The sequence below is a fragment of the Candoia aspera genome, chromosome 4, assembly GCF_035149785.1.
Source record: "Candoia aspera isolate rCanAsp1 chromosome 4, rCanAsp1.hap2, whole genome shotgun sequence".
Taxonomy (NCBI): domain Eukaryota; kingdom Metazoa; phylum Chordata; class Lepidosauria; order Squamata; family Boidae; genus Candoia; species Candoia aspera.
This window is the reverse complement of record NC_086156.1, coordinates 68,470,190-68,489,544: the sequence shown is the minus strand read 5'-3', so window position 1 is coordinate 68,489,544 and position 19,355 is coordinate 68,470,190. Positions and strand designations below refer to the sequence as shown.

At 36.9% G+C, this 19,355-nt stretch overlaps 1 protein-coding gene across 3 annotated transcripts in view; it reads left to right on the top strand.

The window, feature by feature from the left end:
• Positions 1 to 18,405, top strand: part of USO1 (USO1 vesicle transport factor) — a 51,633-nt gene extending 33,228 nt beyond the window's left edge. For 2 of the 3 annotated variants that reach the window (XM_063300369.1, XM_063300368.1), the window contains 11 exons: positions 317 to 427; positions 2,992 to 3,110; positions 3,683 to 3,864; positions 5,307 to 5,428; positions 7,120 to 7,258; positions 7,619 to 7,782; positions 9,695 to 9,784; positions 10,596 to 10,685; positions 10,920 to 11,030; positions 12,333 to 12,548; positions 17,491 to 18,405. In XM_063300369.1, coding sequence (XP_063156439.1) covers positions 317 to 427; positions 2,992 to 3,110; positions 3,683 to 3,864; positions 5,307 to 5,428; positions 7,120 to 7,258; positions 7,619 to 7,782; positions 9,695 to 9,784; positions 10,596 to 10,685; positions 10,920 to 11,030; positions 12,333 to 12,548; positions 17,491 to 17,601 — 1,455 coding nt within the window. In that variant the 3' untranslated portion in view covers positions 17,602 to 18,405. Of the gene's footprint in view, positions 1 to 316; positions 428 to 2,991; positions 3,111 to 3,682; positions 3,865 to 5,306; positions 5,429 to 7,119; positions 7,259 to 7,618; positions 7,783 to 9,694; positions 9,785 to 10,595; positions 10,686 to 10,919; positions 11,031 to 12,332; positions 12,575 to 17,490 lie in introns of all 3 variants that reach the window. The other variant, XM_063300370.1, reaches the window with a different exon arrangement.
• Positions 18,406 to 19,355: the final 950 nt, after the last annotated feature.

Sequence of the window (19,355 nt, the reverse complement as noted above, 5' to 3'; positions counted from 1 at the left end):
AGCCTCCTTTGCCAGAAGATAAGTGGCAATAATCCCCAGCCTACCTTCACCGCCATTTTCTTTTCCAGCTGTGAGTACTGAGGATGCACAGTTCTCATCAAGCTGCATTGGCACTTCATTCTCGATTTTTTTTTCTGAGAACTTATTGTACTTCAAATTTCACCCTAGGCCTGTGCATTCCTCACTTTTAGGAATGGTTTCTGATTGATTGATTGATTGATTGATTGCTGAGCTTGACAATTATGAATCAAAATATGAGTGAAAAATATAGAAGTGATGCAAACAGAGATAACATTTGTTTTTTCCTTTTTTCCAGGGAAGCAAAGTGCAGACAAGGGTTGGATTATTAATGCTGCTTTGCACTTGGCTAAGCAATTGCCCCATTGCTGTCACACACTTTCTCCACAATCCAGCAAATATTCCATTTGTATCCTTTTAAAAGAATTACCATTTAATGCTACTAAATTAGTGTCTTTGTGTGCTCATTTTAAGAATGAATATATAGATATATATGTATATATGTGTGTGTGTATATACAGTCAGGACCAGAAATATTGGAACAAGTGTAACTCTTTTGGCATTTGGCCTCTGTACACCACCACACTGAAGCTGAAAGGAAACACACCCAGATGGGAGTGAAGTCAAGACTTTCAGCTGTAATTCAAGGAGTTTGACAAAAGTGGGGCACTAACCATTTGGGAAGTACAGCCAGTGGCATAACACACACACCCATCATTGGTGGCTCGTAAGTAATGGAACGAATGGCTGACAAGCAGCTGCATGGCCAGGTGTGGCCTGTTTCCTGGGTACCCCATGACCAATCCAGCAAATAAAAGGCCTGGAGGTGGTTCTGAGTGTTACATTTGCATTTGGTAGCTGTTCACTGGAACTCTCAACATGAGTGTCCATGCGAGTGAAGGAGGCCATCATTAGGCTGAGAAAACAAAATAAACCCATCAGAGAGATAGCAAAAACATTGGGAGTGGCCAGTACAACAGTTTGGAACATCCTGAAAAAGAAGGAATCAGCTGGCAAGCTCAGCAACAGCAAAAGGCCTGGAAGACCATGGAAGACAGCTAAAGTGGATGACTGCAGAATTCTGCTCATGGTGAAGAGGCACCCTTTCACAAAGTCTAGCCAGGTCAAGAACGCTCTTGAGGAGGTAGGCATGTCATTGTCAACATCAACAGTCAAGAGATGGCTTTATGAATGTAAATACTGAGGCTTCACAACAAGGTGCAAACCACTGGTAATGCTCAAGAACAGAAAGGCCAGATTAGACTTTGCCAGCAAACACCTAAAAAAGCCTGCCCAGTTCTGGAATAAGATTCTTTAGATTGATGAAACCAAAATTAACTGCACCAGAATGATGGGGAAAGTATGGAGAAGGAAAGGAACAGCTCATGATCCAAAGCATACCACATCATCTGTCAAACATGGTGGAGGCAGTGTCATGGCATGGGCATGTATGGCTGCCAATGGAATCAGGTCACTGGTATTTCTTGATGACCTGACTGCTGATAAAAGCAGCAGGATGAATTCTGAGGTGTATAGGGCTATACCTTCTGCTCAGATTCAGCCAAATGTGGCCAAACTGATACGACGCCACTTCATATTACAGATGGATAATGGCCCAAAACATACAGCAAAAGCTACCCAAGAGTTTCTCAAGGCAAAGAAGTGGGATGCTCTTCAATGGCCAAGTCAGTCACCTGATCTCAACCCAATAGAGCATGCTTTTCACTTCCTGAAGACAAGACTGAAGGCAGAAAGACCCACAAACAAGCAGCAGCTGAAGGCAGCTGCAGTAAAGGCCTGGCAAAGCATCTCGAGGGAGGAAACTCAGCATTTGGTCATGTCCATGGGTTCCAGACTTCAGGCAGTCATTGACTGCAAAGGATTTTCATCCAGGTATTAAAGGCGATCCTTATGTTTGTAATGATGTTGGTTTGTTCCATTACTTACGAGCCACCAACGATGGGGGTATGTGTATGCCACTGGCTGTACTTCCTGAATGGTTAGTGCCCCACTTTTGTCAAACCCCTTGAATGACAGCTGAAAGTCCTGACTTCGCTCCCATCTGGGTGTGTTTCCTTTCAACTTCAGTGTGGTGATGTACAGAGACCAAATGCCAAAACAGTTATCCTTATTCCAGTATTTCTGATCCTGACTGTGTGTGTGTGTGTGTGTTTCCGTTTCCTCACTTAATGTGACAGGTTGTTTTTACATTGTTTCTTGTAATAAATAATATATCTGATATAAAAAAGGCCATAACTGTTTATTGCTTGCAGTACTGAGTTGTCCTAGAACTTTGAGGTTATGGGGTGTATCCTAGAATCAGTGTTTATTTTATGGAAGCATGCATGCTTTTACTTAAGGAAACTTCATTGATTGGGTAGTAATTATGTAAAGCTTTGATTGAAGGGCAGATGCTACAGTACTCTAAAAGAAATGTGTTTCTTTCAATGATTTAACAAAGGTTTCCAATTTTGACATTTATTATAATTATCTTTGGAAGAAGTCTTTGTAAAATGTCCCACATAGTGCTCAATAGATTTTCAGTTTCCTCTGTTAAAATTGGCATGCTGCATGTTTCTATTTTAGTATAATAACTGTATTTCGCTAACTTTGCTTTTGTTAAATGAATAAACATCTGATTTGCATTTAAGCTATTAATATAAAAACTTGGCTAAAAACACAGCAAGTAGCAGCACATAGCTAACCTTAGCTGATGGTGAAAAACCTAAGTTAGAACTAAGATAGAAGTCTCCCAGGAAGTCCCAAAGCTGTAGCCCAGACTGGGAAATCAGAAAACATTGTGGAAGAAGGCAGTGGCAAGCCACTTTTGTACTGATACTAAGAAACCTGCACTGACGTGGCCATTGAGTTACCAAGAGTTGAGCTCAAGTCAAGGAAATTCTTACCTTTTACCTCTGAAGTGTGATGCAAAGAAGAGGATTTGAGTGTCTAGTATCCTTACCAAAGATCTAGCTAACAGGACAAATAGCAGAAAACCTTGGAGAAGAGGAGCAGTTGGTTCAAGGCTTGTGTGCTCTATTACTAGGAATCTCCATTTATTACAATGACAATTCACTTGAGAATTGTAAGAAGTGAGTGCATTGGCATTCATATTTAATATGATTTGCATTGTAAATACTAGGAAATAGCTGAACTTTCCATAAAAATTAAGGCAAACATATATATTTTTTATTATTAGCTATAGACTTTATGGTCTCAAAGGTTTGAAACTGGCAAAATTTCATCTGGAAGTGAAATACCCTTACCCTTAAATACCCTGGAAGGCTGAGATTCTCCAGTGGTATTTAAGGGTAATGTTGGCTTGAAAAAATGAAATAAAAAACATATAACTAATCCTTTTAAGAAAAAACTACCATTTAGCCGGTCTTCTCATTGTTTCCAATATCCTGAAAACGCTTGATTTGGTTTTGTAATTTGTCTCAATTTATTTCACACTGAAATTGAGTTCACTGCCTGATCTGAAGGCATCCTTTTTCTTCCCTATTTTTTGACTCTATTACATACTATGTAACTGATAATCTTGTTTTTCTCTACCTTTTTATTTGTTAAAGAGAACAGTAAGACTATGGGGGTCAGGGATTTGATTAAAAACAGGATAATTTTTTCAGCTTGAATTATTATATAATTCTGTTTTCCCGTTTAGAGAGAAACTAAAGCAGCTTATAGAAAAGAGGATTGGCAAGGAAAATTTTATTGAGAAATTGGGATTCATTAGCAAACATGAATTCTATTCCCGAGCTGCTCAGAAACCTCAGCCAAGCTTTTCTAGCCCTGATCATATGATGTTTGATCACGAATTTACAAAGCTGGTAAAAGAACTGGAAGGTGAGACTTGATACATCATTTCTCTTGATTTTTTTCATTTATTTCTTGGAGAAATTTGAAAAGAAGGAGAAAATACATTTTACCAGCAGTTCTAATTCTTTTTAAAAAGTCTTGTGATACCAAAATCAATAATTTTACATAGATTAGAGCTATACAATTTCTGGAAATTCTGATGCAACAGAAAACAAAAAAGGCATTCAGAGGAAAAAATATCAGAAAAATTATACATTTACAGTCTTTATTTTTGTATTATATAGAGGTAAGAGGTCAGTTTATTTTTAAAAAATGTATTAAGCGTAATTGTTTGCTCATAAAGTTTATCTGGTATGGTTTATTCACACAACAATTATAAATATGTTCAGTGAATTTAATTTTTAAAAAGTTTCTAACCATGGAGGTGAATGTTTCTGAACACTATGAAATGTAGCATCTCTTCATTGTTACCTGTTTAGGACCATCAGGCTAGCAAAAAATTAATGTTGAGAACAGAATAAATTATCTACCTTGTAGTAAACAAAGAAAGTTATATATTATGGATACATACAGAAGACATTAATTTTCAAAAAAACCCTGAGAAAATGAAGATAGGGGAGGGACACCAGATCTCAGAATTTAAATTTTGCCATATGAAACATTGTCCCACCAGTCTCATTTTCTGGGTCTGAATAGGGTCCCTCTCAGCAGGCCCTGCTTCTTCTGCTTTATTTTTCCATGGACTTCTGAAAACTTTTACTTATATTGAGATAAACTTTTTGCATATTCATTTATTTTATGATTTGATATGAATATTTCAAAACAGCAATTTTTTCATATATGTATTTTTCATATATATATATATATATATATATATTCATTTTCAATTTGGGGCAGAAGCCTTGAGAAAAATGATTTGTTCTTTCTGAGGCCTTCATATTTCTCCACAGAAATAAGAGTATTTATTTATTTATCTATCAAATTTTATCACCACCCATTTCCCTCCCAAGGAGGGACTCTGGGCAGTTTACAATAAAATAGAATTAAAAACCAAAATAGTTATAAAGAGTTTACTGGTTATGCTTGTGGTGCACTATTAGACTAGTGTTTATTTGCTCCTTAAAATGTGAAACAGTTGTCTAGAGTTAAGCTCAGTGGAAAATTGGGGGGATTAAAAGTTGCAGCAGGTTTAGTTGCTCCACATCATGACTACTAAGTGTTTCCTGATCCATTGTTTGTTGAACAATTTTTATCAAAACGTATTCTTCATTTTAAAGTAACAGTACTATTGGATAGGAACTTTTTTTTCAGCATAGTAAAGAAAAAATCTGAGTAATTGAGAAATACTGAGTAGCCATTATCAAGATAATAGCCACAAGAAGGCACCTTTTAGACTCTTAATCTCTACAGTCATTTGGAATGCTACATTTGACTTAAATTGTCTAATATTACAAACAATCATTTCACAGGAGTTATAACAAAGGCAGTTTATAAGTCAAGTGAAGAAGATAAAAAGGAAGAAGAAGTGAAAAAAACATTAGAACAGCATGACAACATAGTGACACACTATAAAAATGTCATTAGAGTACAGGTAAATACTGTATCTTGTTATAAGTAAATTGCATTTACTCTCAGGAATACAGTGCATATTTAAAGAGGCATATCTTAAGCCCGAGCTACACATTATATTGAGACTGCATTTAAAATTTACAGCATCTGTTAATTAAAAAAATATTTGAAAGGATTGATTTGTATTGAGCATGGAGGAAGAGAAGTTTAACTTTGTACTTTCATACATATCCTTAAAGTGTGGGATCATCAAAAGGCACTTTCATTTTTCATGGAAGTTAATACTTTCTCACGTTCATTGTAATTTCAATTCTGGCAGGGCTTATGCTTTTTTTTAGGGGGCATTTTGTAAAATTGTATATTTCAATAGCATCCAATAAACTGTCAATTTAACAGACTTCAGTTTACCGCACGTTGGATGCATGGGATAAAATCTATCCATACACTGCATGCTTAAGGGCATGAATAAAATCCCAACTGCCATTTCACGGATGCATAAAATGTACAAATTAGGTAAAACATGCAAAATCCTTTGCTTGTTTTATATGTGGGTAAAATATATAAAATATGCAAAATATACATGTACTGTATAAATCCCATTGAGATTTGATGGACATTCTGCTTTAACAAATACCTCTTCCTCCATTAGTTCATTATGCAGCCTGTTGTTTTGCCCTCCATAAGGATGGCCATGGTTGTTGTTGTTAGATTTTTTTAATCCCGCCTTTTTTGAATATAACTCAAGGTAGTCAACATACCTAATGCTCCTGCCCCCTATTTTCCCCACAGCAACAACCATGTGTGGTGGGTTGGGCTGACAGAAGTGATTCATTCAAAGTCACCCAGCCATCTTTCATGCCTAAAGTGGGACTAGAACTCACAGTCTCCTGGATTCTAGCACTTTAACCACTACAGCAAACTGGCTATATAGTTCATAATGTTATATCTACTGTACATCTCTTATATCTACATCTCTGCTGTCAAACATGCCACCCAAATTCCATTTACTACTAGATAAGAATTGCAGCTAAAAATTACATTGTTGAGTAAGCTTTAAAAAGAGCTATAACACAGCAGTTAATCATATTTGATTTGGGCACTTGGCAACCAGCGCACATTTATGACAGTTGCAGCATTCTGCAGTCACATGATCACCATTTGCAACGTTTACAGCTGGCTTCCAACAAGCAAATTCAGTGAGGAAGCTGGCAGGAGTCGCAAGTCATGGTCATGTTTTGTCATGCTTAATGACCCGTAGTGATTCGCTTAATGACTGCAGCTAGAACTGATGAACTGCTATTGTAAGTCAGGCAGGGTTTTGTGATTTTTTGCTTTATAGCCATGGCGCTTAACAAGAGAGTTGCTTGTCCCAATTGTGGTCAGTAAGTGAGGACTACCTGTATATTTCTTGATATTCCCTCAGGAATTATTTTTTGGAATAACCTCTTGATGCAGTGGGGAGTGTTATTTCTTATTGTAAATAGTAGAAGTAGAATAGTTTAGTCTTTGGTACGTTTTTTATCTCACCATGTTTTGGTGAATTAAAAAAAAAGTTTTTATCTGTTCTGCATTAACCAGATACATTTGCTCAGTTTAGCATCCCATTTAGAAATCTGGTAAAAGACTCAGGGTCCCAGGCATAATTAGGCAGTAGATCCATGTTAAAAAAACTGATGCAAACTTAATTTTGTTTGTTTTTATTTTATTTTAAAGGATCAGGAGCTTGAGGAAATGAAGAAACAAATAGAATCTTTAAAAGTTCAAAATGAACAGTTGCAGACAACAGTTACACAACAAGTGTCACAAATCCAGCAACACAAGGACCAATATAACCTCCTTAAAATACAGCTAGGTACTAATGCTTATAGTATTTTACAGTCTTTCCTGAGGAATAAACTTGCAGGCCATGGGATTTCAAATTACATTGTATTGCATATACTTTGAACAGCTCAGGAATGTTGTGAATTGGCATTGATCATTGTCAAAAAATAGACCGTTTAGGTGCTGGAGTCAATCTCAGTTTCATCAGAGTTTTATAGAGAGGTTTTTTTTCCCCTCAAACCAGAAAAAAACAAAGGGAGATATAGTGGTGGAAAAAAACATTTAGACAGATAGCTAAAAAAAGCCCATCCTATCAAGGCTAAATTGTACTGTGAGATAATGTTCTGTCTGAAAATGCTAGAAATAAACCATTTTGCAATCTGATGAATAGGAAAAGACAATCAGCACCATAGTTCCCACAGTGATATGACTCAGATGAATGGTGTTCAGTCAGAAGAAATCAGCAAATTGCATGAAGAAATAGAGGAACAGAAGCACAAGCTTGAGCTACTGGAAGAACAGCTAAGAGAAAAAGATTCTTTGATTGAAACCCTGGTGAGTAGTACAGTTTCATTCTCAGTAATCAGCATCTGATCTGGTCTGAAACCATCCGTTTTTCCTGGTCAGCTTTAAAATGGTGATTAAGAAATTGTTTCTTCTCTTGCTCCCAAATTACAGCAGACCATAATTTCTTCAAATCAGGGGAAAGAAAGCAATCCAAGCAGTTCATTTTTATTCTTTATATCGGGGTGAGGAATGGCTGGGCCACAATCCTAATACAGCTTGTCAGAAAGAAATGGGCCATATGAACACTGTGACTGAGAAGGGCCCCTTTCTGAAACCCATCTTTAATCTCAAAAAGTGGCTCCCAAGCAGGGACTTATCCAAATAGCTGAGACTTAATAATTGCCAGATACATAATTTATGAACAATTGTTTGTTTAAGTTTGTTTCCTACATTACTATTTCTGTCAGCTTTTACAAGTGACTTCACTATAAAATGAAGGATGTACTTAGGCCATCAAAAGGCTGCCATGATAGCCTGAAAATTATATACTTTCTGAAGAGACTTATCATGTTGATCACAGATGAATTTGTTGTATTTTTTTCTGAATGTTTGTCATTAACAGGGTGCCAGTACTGAAAGATCTGCATTGGATATGAATTGCCTCCAGGGCACAATATAAGGTGTTGTTGTTGACCTTTGGAACCTAAGTAATTTAGGGTTTGACTCAGAGGCACCTCCTCTCCCACCATGGAATTGCCCCATTACTGAGATCAGTAGAAGAGGCCATTTGAAGATTCCCCCCACTACCAGATGTTTAGCTGTCTATCATAGCTTCCCCTGTGAGGCTCCACGGAATGGAATGCCCTTCCCATGGGATTGTTTAGCACACATTTTCCTAATATTTAAGCAAAATGGCAAAAGCCATTTTCTTTTTTCCCAAACTTTCAGCTCTTAATTTATTTTTATGGTATTTTAATTTTGATTCAGATTCAAATCAATTGATTTTTCATGTTTTATATTTTATATACTGTTTCAATTATTCTAAACCATCTCAATGTGTGATTAGGCAGTATGCAAAGAGTGAGTGAATGAATGAATGAATGAATGAGAAATATTGTTTAAATAATGCATTTGGAGGAAAATTAGCCTCTTAGGATAAAACTTACTGATAGTTTCAGGGAATCCTTGCTGCTTTTTAGAATGTGGTTTTGTACAGATAACTGTTTTGTTTTGTTTTTTTGAAAAATAAGCATTTTACAAAAACAATCAGCTTACTTGTTTGGCAGTGATTTAGACTCATAAAATTGAAATCTGTGATACAGAAAAAGTTAAAGGTTTTTCTATAACTTATTTTTAGAAGTAGTAGAAGGTGGGAGACTACCCATCAATTTAAGGAATTTTATTTTCATTTCATTAGGGATAAATTGGATTCCTGATAAGTAAAGCTTTATTTTAAAAACTAAATCTGAGTTTGTAGATGAAATACCAAATCAAATTTATTTTGATTTTATTACAGCCTTTGGGCCAGAAAACACAACAATAAAATACATACTCCTGTAATTATTAATAAAACTTTTTAAAAATTGCAGTAAAATCATATAAAATACATTATTATAGTAACTGTAGTACAAATAGGACTTTTTTCAAAGTATGAATATTTCAAACACTTCCTGGCATTCACAGCATATTTGTTAGCATAGGAGTTTTTTAAAAAAGTATTAAATATTAAATATTTAAATTTGCATAATTTATTTTCTCTCAAGCTATGCAATATACAGAAACCTTAGTTTCCTAATTTCAAAGATGGCACCAACCATTGCTGCATGATTGAAAATCTGTAACTGAAGCTATAATCCTGCTTGCTGCTTTTTAAAAAAAAACAGGAAGTGTTATTTTTTAAAAAAATGCTTATGCTTTCAAATAACTGATGTGTATATATGTATATGTCTGATGTTTGCAGAAACTTTCAACAACAATGGAAGGAACCACGGAACAATATTCACAAACCAATACATCAGGTGGAGCTCAGTTAAATAGTGACCTATGTAAGGTAGGAAATTCCTATAGCCTATTTAAAGCATTTGGTTGGGCTACTTCTGAATGACAGTGGGAAAAACCATGCATTACTTGCTCCCAAGGCATGACCACCATTTGAACAAAAGGGGAACCCTTGCCTTGATTTTGGAACTAAGTCCTGTGGGTCTTTATTTGCACAGTCCACTTCCTTTTTTTCCCCGTGTCAGATAATTTGGGGGGTGGAGGGGAACCAACCTGGTTTCTATTATGTGTTTCATATGAGGATCACTGCTGATTTCACAGTCATCTGTTGTCTTTGGTTTCAGATTCTTGGTGAGTCAAAGTCTGTTCAAAGGTATCTCAGTGAGATGCACATCATAGAAATCCAAATTGGATATATCTACAGCACATACTACTATTGCTGCATAAAATAAAATTCAGGCATAAAAATTATAATTGGACCAGTCTGAGATGGGAAAGGTATTTTGTGCCCCAGCTGAGAACTGGGCATCCATATACAAAGTCAGATCCAAAAGAAGCCCTAAGAATCATCTTGATCTTTTCTCATCCAAAACAACATTGATATTTTCCTTGACTAGGAGTCTAATCTGGATTAAGTCTCAATTTATAAAGTATCATTTAGCTATCGCCACAATTAGGCACCAGTACAGAGCATCAACAGCTTCCCTGGTATTTGAGAGAAATAGATTGATTGAACGTTACCTGCACTTCAGTAGGAAGTCTGCTTAAAATCCATGAATGTTTTCTACTATATCTACCATGTACCTATAGATAAATATTGTATAATGTCTTTATCTGAATTTAATTTTTTTTTTCTCTCACAGGAGATTGAAAACTTGAGGGCCCAAATCCAGTCACAGTGTTCAGACATAATTAAGCTTCAGGGTGAGAAGCAACAACTTCTTCAGAAAATGGTAGTATCTTAAGATTTTTGCTCTGCCTTTTAGGTTCTGGGTTTAGGGGTTTTTTTTGTGTGTGAACTATAATGAATAAAAGTAACCCCCTTAATCTCTGCCCTGTTCAGCATCATCCATAAGTAACCAGGTTTAATTATTGACTATACTGTATCATATAAGACAATCACAATTATTACAGTTATCTGAAAATTACTATCTTTATAGTTTTATTCAGTGTTACTTGTTTTGCAGAGCCTGACCTCAGTTCCTGCATCAGAAGACAATAGCACTGTTATGGTAGCAAAGACAGCTGACCTGGAAGGACGGCTTTCAGTGGTCCTACAGGAGAATAAAGAATTAAAGGTTGTTCCCTAATAAAACATACTGCATCGTTAACTTAATTTTAGGGTTAGAGTCTAGTTTTGCCTTGGTGATAACTGCAGTCTAATTTGATTCTTGGCACAGAATAGTTTTTCCTTTTTTTATTGCTTCTGGAAGGATGTAATAATTGATGGATTAACCCTAGATTATAATGGGCATTCCAGAAAAAAATTATAATCCTCACTGTTGATTATCACGTGTATTTACTTCTTGCTAATCTCCTCTTACAGAGTACAGGTAGTCCTTGATTTACAACCATTCATTCCATGACTGTTCAAAGTTACGACATTTGCAACCTTCCATGCCAGCTCCCCCGTTGACTTTCTAGGGAAGCTGGCAGGGAAAGTTACAATTTGCTGGAGTAAGTCTCCCCCACCCGTACACCCTCCCAGCCCCTGTGCGCTTGCGCCGTGCTGGCCATTCGTGCAACCCATGCATCCTCCCCAACCCACACAGCGCCTCTTGCGCGCCCTCCCCTGCTCCACCCCACACACCCATTCACTCCCTTCCCCACCCAGCAGCAGTCATTTACCTGCCTGCCAGCCTGGGACTTGCAACTTCCTGCCAGCTTCCCCATTGACTTGGGTTGTGGGAAGCCTGCAGGAAGTTGCTTTGCCTAATGACCATGGGATTCAGTTAACAATGGCAACTGGAACTTCAGGGATTGCCGTTGCTAAGCAGTCCGGTCCCAATTGTTGTCATAAGTTGAGGACTACCTGTATGTTCAGGCATTGATAATACAGTGAGTCTTTCAGCCGGTAAGGATTGTGGGATCTAATTGCCCATAACCTTGGTCAGAAAAGTGCTTTTAAAGTATGTAGAGTCACAGTTCTTTTTTGCTGGAATCTTAATTGTATGTCTTCTCAGCCTAAAACTCTTATTCTGTGATATGCATGTGAGATATCAAACGTTTTTGCTCTGACATGAGAGAGGATCAGTCAGTAATGCATGCTGAGGTTTCCTATACTTCCTTTTTTTCCATCTTCAAAGATCTGTTCTAGAGTCATTTGTCAAGTTTCTAAAAAACTAACAGAATAATGGCATTTGGGAAATGGATATGAAAAAGCTATTAAAGATCAAGAATGAAGCATAAACTTCTAAAAACAGATTTTAGATGAGACTCCATAAAGCATTGTACATGGCCATTTATATGGAATACTTAAATCACCTTAAATGGATATTAATTTTTATGGTATATGAAATATATGCCACTTCCTTTCAGATGCACAACTTTTTCATGGATGGTAATGTGTCTCTGTGATATTTTATTTTTTCCTATGTCAGAATGAAATTGCAACACTCAATGAGGAAAAGTCATCATTTAAACAGCAGCTGGAATCATCCAATAGTACTGTGGCAATTTTGAAAAATGAAAGAAGTAAACTGCAGCAGGAAGTTGCAGAATCTAAAAAAGAACAAGATGATTTCCTGGTTCTTCTGGCTGATCAGGATCAGAAAATAATTGCATTAAAGAATAAACTCAAAGAACTTGGAGAACCGGTAGGATACAAATTTTGCAAAAGCAGGTGTGAGACTTGAAGTAGCTGGAACAATTTTAGGGCTATATTTATTATGTGACTTTAGTTGTATGACAAAGCTATTTTCTTTGGGTGTCCCTAAATTTGTTCCAAATTCCTCCAATCCTCTAGAACAGTGGTATTCAAACTGTGTTCCCTGGAACCTCAGAGTTCCATGAATATCATCCAGGGGTTCAACATGACTGTTTTGGTTTATATTGTATGAAATGAATTATTACAACATTAATCATAACATTTTGTTAAAATATATTACATGAAATAATTAATGGGTTACAGACTGATTTTTCACATTGAGAAGGGTTCCTTGGGTATATCAAGTTTGAAGACCACTGCTCTAGAAGAGTGTGGTTTAGCAGCCACTTTCCCAAGATATGGTAATTTCAACTTCCTCCTCCATGCAGGAATGATGATTTTTTTTAAAAAAAAAGAGAGAGAGAGAGGAAGAAGAAAAGAAGCAATCCCCTGGATGCTTTGGAAGTTGGAGAAGGAGAAGGCGCATGAGGACTATCTCTGGGGCAACCACTGCCATGCTCCCTTATCTGTTAGCTCTGGGATAGGAAGAGGGAAGTTAGGAAGAGAAAGTGTGTAGATCATTATCAACAAAACATGAATGGTACATGAAGGAAAGAGAAGGTATAACTGGAGGCATTGTTCCTCTACTTTTGTCCTCTGCAGTGCTACTGTATCACAAAAGGGGAAGGAGAGGAAAATTGAAAAAGGAAAAAAGTGAAGATTTAGTTTAAGTGCTTGTTGTATTCAGTAAATACTTCTTTCTCTACCTGGTACCTAGCTTCTAAACGGGAATAGCAGAGAATCCAGTACCATGCTCTGACATCTATATTCAGTGATGTCATGGAACAGAAATTAAAAAGGAATATATGTCTGTGGCTTTCAGCAATTAATTTTGCAACTAGAGATGTCTTTGTATTCTACATCTGCATAATTGTATAATCAGAAGTTAAAATTAACTAACTTTATTTACATTTTAATACAACTTTTATTCAAGAATTTTTTACAAAGTTAAACACAAATCAACATAAAAGGAAGATAACAAAAAAAGTGTTGAAAACAATAGAAAGCACAGAAGAAAAAGAAAATACTTAAAGAAGTGACTTCCGATCTTTACAGCAGTTATAGACATACTTAATACCTTTTCCCCTCTTTAAAATTACATGACATAGTTCCTTTCTCCCCATATACAACCCTTTTTAATCAGTAAATCCAGAAATCGCCAGATCATTATTATCCATTTTCAGCAAAAAGTCCATAAAGGGTTTCCAGTCTTTTAGTAAAATAGTTATTGTTCCCTCTTTGATCAAACAAGTCAATTTATCCATTTCTTTATTGACATTTTGACTAACCTTTTCTTTCAATGGAGTCTAGTCTTGATATGCTGTTCAAAGGAAATGTGATTCTTGGCCTGATGAAAGTAATGTTCTCTTGTCATAATAGGATAAATCACCTTGATCACCTTTATTGACCAGACTGTCGCTGGACAGAGTCCTGCTGGTCACAACTCTCTTTCCATTCATCTCGAATCCTGGCTTTTCTTCTCTAGGTTCAGCCAAAGTCCTTGACTTTTGGGTCTTCCCATCTCTTTGGAGGTCGGCTGATAGGTCTTTTTACTTCTCTTGGATACCATTCAGCAACTGCTGTTTTCCAACGGCCATCCAACATGCGCACGACGTGTCCTGCCCAGTGTAGCTTCCATTTTTGATATTTGATGATGACATCATTTATTCCACTTCGTGTTCTAATCTGGCTGCTTGGGATGTGGTCTTGGAAAGGAACTTTCAGCATGGATTTTTCCATAACCCTTACTGCTCTTGAAACCTCTTCCTCTTCTGCCTTTGTTAGCAACCATGTTTCACTTCCATATAGCACTGCTGATAAGATAGTAGAATTAAAAAGATTAGCACACAGTTTTCCATCGATCTTCTCATTCTTTAAGACCTCCCTAATGGCATTGTATCTAGCCCATCAGCTTTCTTTCTTCTGACCAGTTCTTCTCTTTGATCTTTGTTCATTTTGATTAGCCATCCCAGGTAGACATAGTGGTCAACCTCTTCAATAAGTTTATTCTGAAGCTTCATTTGGAATTTTGGAAGGTTCCCTGTCTGCATATATTTTGTTTTAGTTGTGATTCATCTTTAGACCCACCTTTCTGCTTTTGGTGTCAAGTTGTTGAAGCATTTTTTGCAGATTTCAAGCATCCTTTGCGATCAGTACAATGTCATCTGCAAATCTGAGATGGTTTATCTTCTCTCCGTTTATATCAATTCCCTCTTCCCATTTCATTTTGCGCATGATATTTTCCAAACAAGCATTGAAAAGTTTAGGTGAGATCGTATTGCCATGCTTTACACCTTTCTCCACTGGTATTCGTATTTCGGTTTCAAAGAGAGTAATATTCGTGAAGCAGTTGGTATTTGCTTCTTTGAGCATCTCAATGTAGTCGGAGTTGATTCCTTGTTCAGTGATCGCTTGCATTACTGCATTGACTTCAACACTGTCAAATGCTTTTTCATAGTCCACAAATGCAATCGCAAGTGGAAATTTATATTCTCTTGACCGTTCGATGAGCTGAGTAAGAGTGAATATATGATCAGTAGTACTGTACTTGCTTCTAAAGCCGGCCTGCTCTCGCAGCTGTTGGCCATCTAAAGTTTAATTAATTAATTAATTAATTTCTATAGCCGTCCATCTCAGCAGGTGACTCTGGGTGGCTTACAATTTCTTTTAAGATGGTTTGTAATCACTTTCGTGAATAGCTTAAAGGCAGTCAATAATAAGCAAATCATCTTATAATTTTTGAGATCTTTGCGATCTCCCTTGTACAGTAGGACTGTAGTAGACTCCTTCCAGCAGTCAGGAATTTTTTACATCTCTATGTATCTGGTGAAGCGCTCTGCCAGTGCTTTCCATAGTTCGTGACCTCCAGCTCTCAATATTTCTGTTGTTGTACCATCTTTTCCTGGAGCTTTCCCCAGTGTCATCTGATGGATGGTGTGCTGAACTTCACTTATTAGAACGGGCGGTATATGCTCAGTCGTGGCGGTCAGTGGCAGCATTGGAATGTTCAAACAAGATGCAAACAAGTCCATGTAGAATTCTTTGCAGATTTGCTCGACGTCTTGCTTTCCCATCTTTTCTCTCCCATTTTTATCTTTTAATGCTGCTATTGTTCTTTTACACAGCGCTATTTCCCGTTTGCACATTCTGATGCTGTTTCGCTTATTTGCTGCCTCAAGAAGTTTCTGCTCTCGGAATTTCTCCAGATCTTTTTTCAGTTTCCTCTGTATTAATTTGCAGAGGACAAAGTATTCAATGTTATTCCAAGCAGTTCTAGCCATCTGTATTCTCTTTCGAAGAAGCATTTCATCTTTTCCAAAATTCTTCCTTTTGTCTCTCTTGGTTTCGTCATTCTTACTTCTCTAGCATGTTGTATCAGCTTCTCAATGAAGTTGTTATAGTCTTCATTATGATTTTCTACCATGTTCCAATTCATCTTTGAAATGCTTTCCTTCAGGACATTTTTGTCAAAAATTTTGGTAACCACTTTTGATTTGCAAATCGTAGGATTTTCTTCTCGATCTTTTCGTCAAAAATTAGTCTTGCCCTTAGCATCCGGTGGTCACTGCATGTATTAGATGAAGGCACTACAGAGACATCTTTCAGCGATCTTTTGTCGATCATAATGTAGTCGATTTCATTCTTCTTCCTTGCATTTGGAGTGATCCTTACTCATGACAGATCCAGGTCCATCATCTTTTAATATTCTTCTTAAACCAGGTGTTGCCAACATATTGTTTGCTGGTTTCCACCATTGTCGCAAGCTTCTTGCCTCTTTTGTTCCTTTCACCGGATCCATACTTCCCAATAAATTTTTCCCCTACAGCTTGTTTTCTGATTATTGCGTTGAAGTCGCCAATCACCATTGTATGTTTTTTTCTGAGACAGAGCATTTGAGAGATCTTCATAAAAGCTGTCCATCGTCATCACTCTGACTTGTTGGTGCATATACCTGAAGGACCTTGAGTGTGCTGCTGGGACTTAGTTTAATAAGAAGAGATCTGATCTTGCTGATGAAATATTGTATGATATGATTTTTGAAGACCTTTCCTTGCTAACAATGAAACCAGTTCCTCCACTTGTTTGTGGGCCATCTCCTTTACCAAGTCTTACTGTGCTTCCGTCTTTCCAGGTTGCTTCTAACTCTTTCCTCCGTCGCATTTCACACAAACCAAGGATGTCACACCTCAATTTGGCTTTTTCTTCCATGAGATGGTTTAGATGATCATCTCTCACTAATGTTCTACAGCTGTAGGTACATAGTGAGAGGGCCATGGTTGATTGGGATGGTGGCCTGCCTCCTGAGATTCTTAGCAGCCTCTGGTTGATTGAGCTCCGCACCACCAAATTAGTACAGTTTGAGGGACCTGCAGGGAACTGAGGCCCATTTTCGCGAGTTGTTTTAGCCATAGATTTGAGTCACCCGCTGGCTAGGCTGTCGATGACCTGTGTGCCTCCTCAACTTAGCTAGCCATGACCTAAAGGATAAAACTCTTTAGCCAACAGCCTGATCCCTTCACGGCTTGGTAGAACCTGCCAGAGAATACACTCCACCGTATTTCACCATCAGACAGCCAGGGTCACTGCTGCATCACTATGAGGTGTGAGGTAGGACTTTGCAGCAGAATAGGATAAATTAATTTCTATATTATAGGTTCTATAATAATAAAACAAAAATGTTAAGGTCTCAGATGCTGGAGAAATGCTGTCTTTGAACTTAAAATATAATAGACACAGATTTAAATCTTAATTATTTGCTTGAGTATAGAAATAAGCTGTCCATTTAACACAATACACTAAATAGCATTTTTCTTTCTTTTTTCCCCCTAAAGGTTGAAGATGAAGATGATATTGAGTTAGGTGACCATGGTGAGGATGAAGAAGATGAAGAGGAGGAAGAGGATGGGGAAGGAGAAGAAGAAGATAATGCTTTATTGTGTTAAATATGGAATCTAGTAATGCTTTGTAAGAACCAATCTGGATGGCTTTGTGATGCAAAACACCTTGATAAAAAAGCAGGGAATCATTAGAAATTGTCCTCAGTTTCTAATATGATCAGAAATGTATTGTAGCTGAAAGAGAAGTCTAGTATGTTAAGTTTCACGTTCATACCAAACTGAATTATTAACACATTAGAAACCATTTTAGAAACTGTCAGAAGGTAACAATATGTTGAATTAAAATGTGTTGCCTTTTGCATATTTTCAGAGTGTTTGTCATTACTTAATTTTCCTAATTTGGATTTTATTGTGATTAAATATGGTATGCATATGGCTTAACATCCGTTGAATGAAATCATTGTCTCCTGTATTCAGCTTGGAGAGATCTTATGGGTTTTTTTCTTAATATCTTTGAAAAAAGATTGAAGGTAATAGTTTGGTCAAGTTAAGGGAGTAATGGTTTTCTTACTTTCTTCTCAGTGGATTTTGGTTTGAAAGGAACTGTTCAGCCTTGAGTGCCTTGCCCCTGAAATGGCAGCATTCTGTACCTCAGGAGTAAAAGCTGAAACAGTACAGAGGGATTTTCATAGATAAAGAGCAATATTTGATAGTATATTAAAGAAAAACCTTTTTAGCAAAAATCCCATGCAAAAGTTTAAAAGGCTATCAGATTATTTTAAAAACATGTTTGTTTTGTTAAGGTCCCATAGTGGTTCAAGATAATTTATTGAGTTTCTTTTTGCCCAATAGATTTTAAAAAAAGAAATGCAGTTGCTATATCAACTTACTTTTTTGATAATAAAGATACACACACACACACACACACACACACACACACACATATATAGTAGCATTTATTTGACTGATTTGTGATTGCTTTTTATCATGTTTTTAATGCTATTTATTTTGAATAGGCCAAATAAGTTCACATTTAATCTTTCAGAAAAAATATTGGGGGTGCTATCTTTCATCAGGGAGACTGCACAATTGAGAAATTTGTTTGCAAAATTTGTGGAATTTCTATTTATTCCAGTGACTGACTTGGCTCCCAGAGTAGTCCCTAATTACAGGTAGTCCTCGTTTAGTGACCACAGTTGGGACCGGCAGCTCTGTCATAAAGCGAATCAGTAGCTAAGTGGGAAATCACTGACTTTGACTGTACTTTCTCTTTCCCCACTCCTGGCAAGTTGGGTTGCTCACCCAGGCCCTGGGATGGACTAGCAGCTGCTGTCTGTAACTGACAAGATTAATCAGTTTCACAACTTAGGCTTTTGATTGCCTCCTAACCACTCCCCTGCCCTTTGGAATGCTCATTTTGTCACTGGGATAATTAGCAAGAAGTGAATTAATATCTGTATCTACATTCATTGGAGAGGAAGAGATCACAGGCATACCTCAGAGATACTGCAGGTTTGGTTCCAAAGCACTGCAATAAAGTGAACATTGCAATAAAGCAAGTCACACAAATTTTTGGGTTTCCCAGTGCATATAAAAGTTATGTTTACACTATACCGTAGTCTATTAAGAGTGAAATAGCATTCATAAAAAAACCCCAATGTACATACCTTAATTAAAAATACTTTAATGCTAAAAAATGCTAATCTGTTGGAAAAATGGTGCCAATAGACTTGCTCGATGCAGGGTTGCCACAAACCTTCAATTTGTAAAAAAAAAAAAATGCAGTATCTTCAAAGCGCAATAAAGCAAAGCACAATAAAACAACGTATGCCTATACAAGACAGTAAGCAGGTACACAA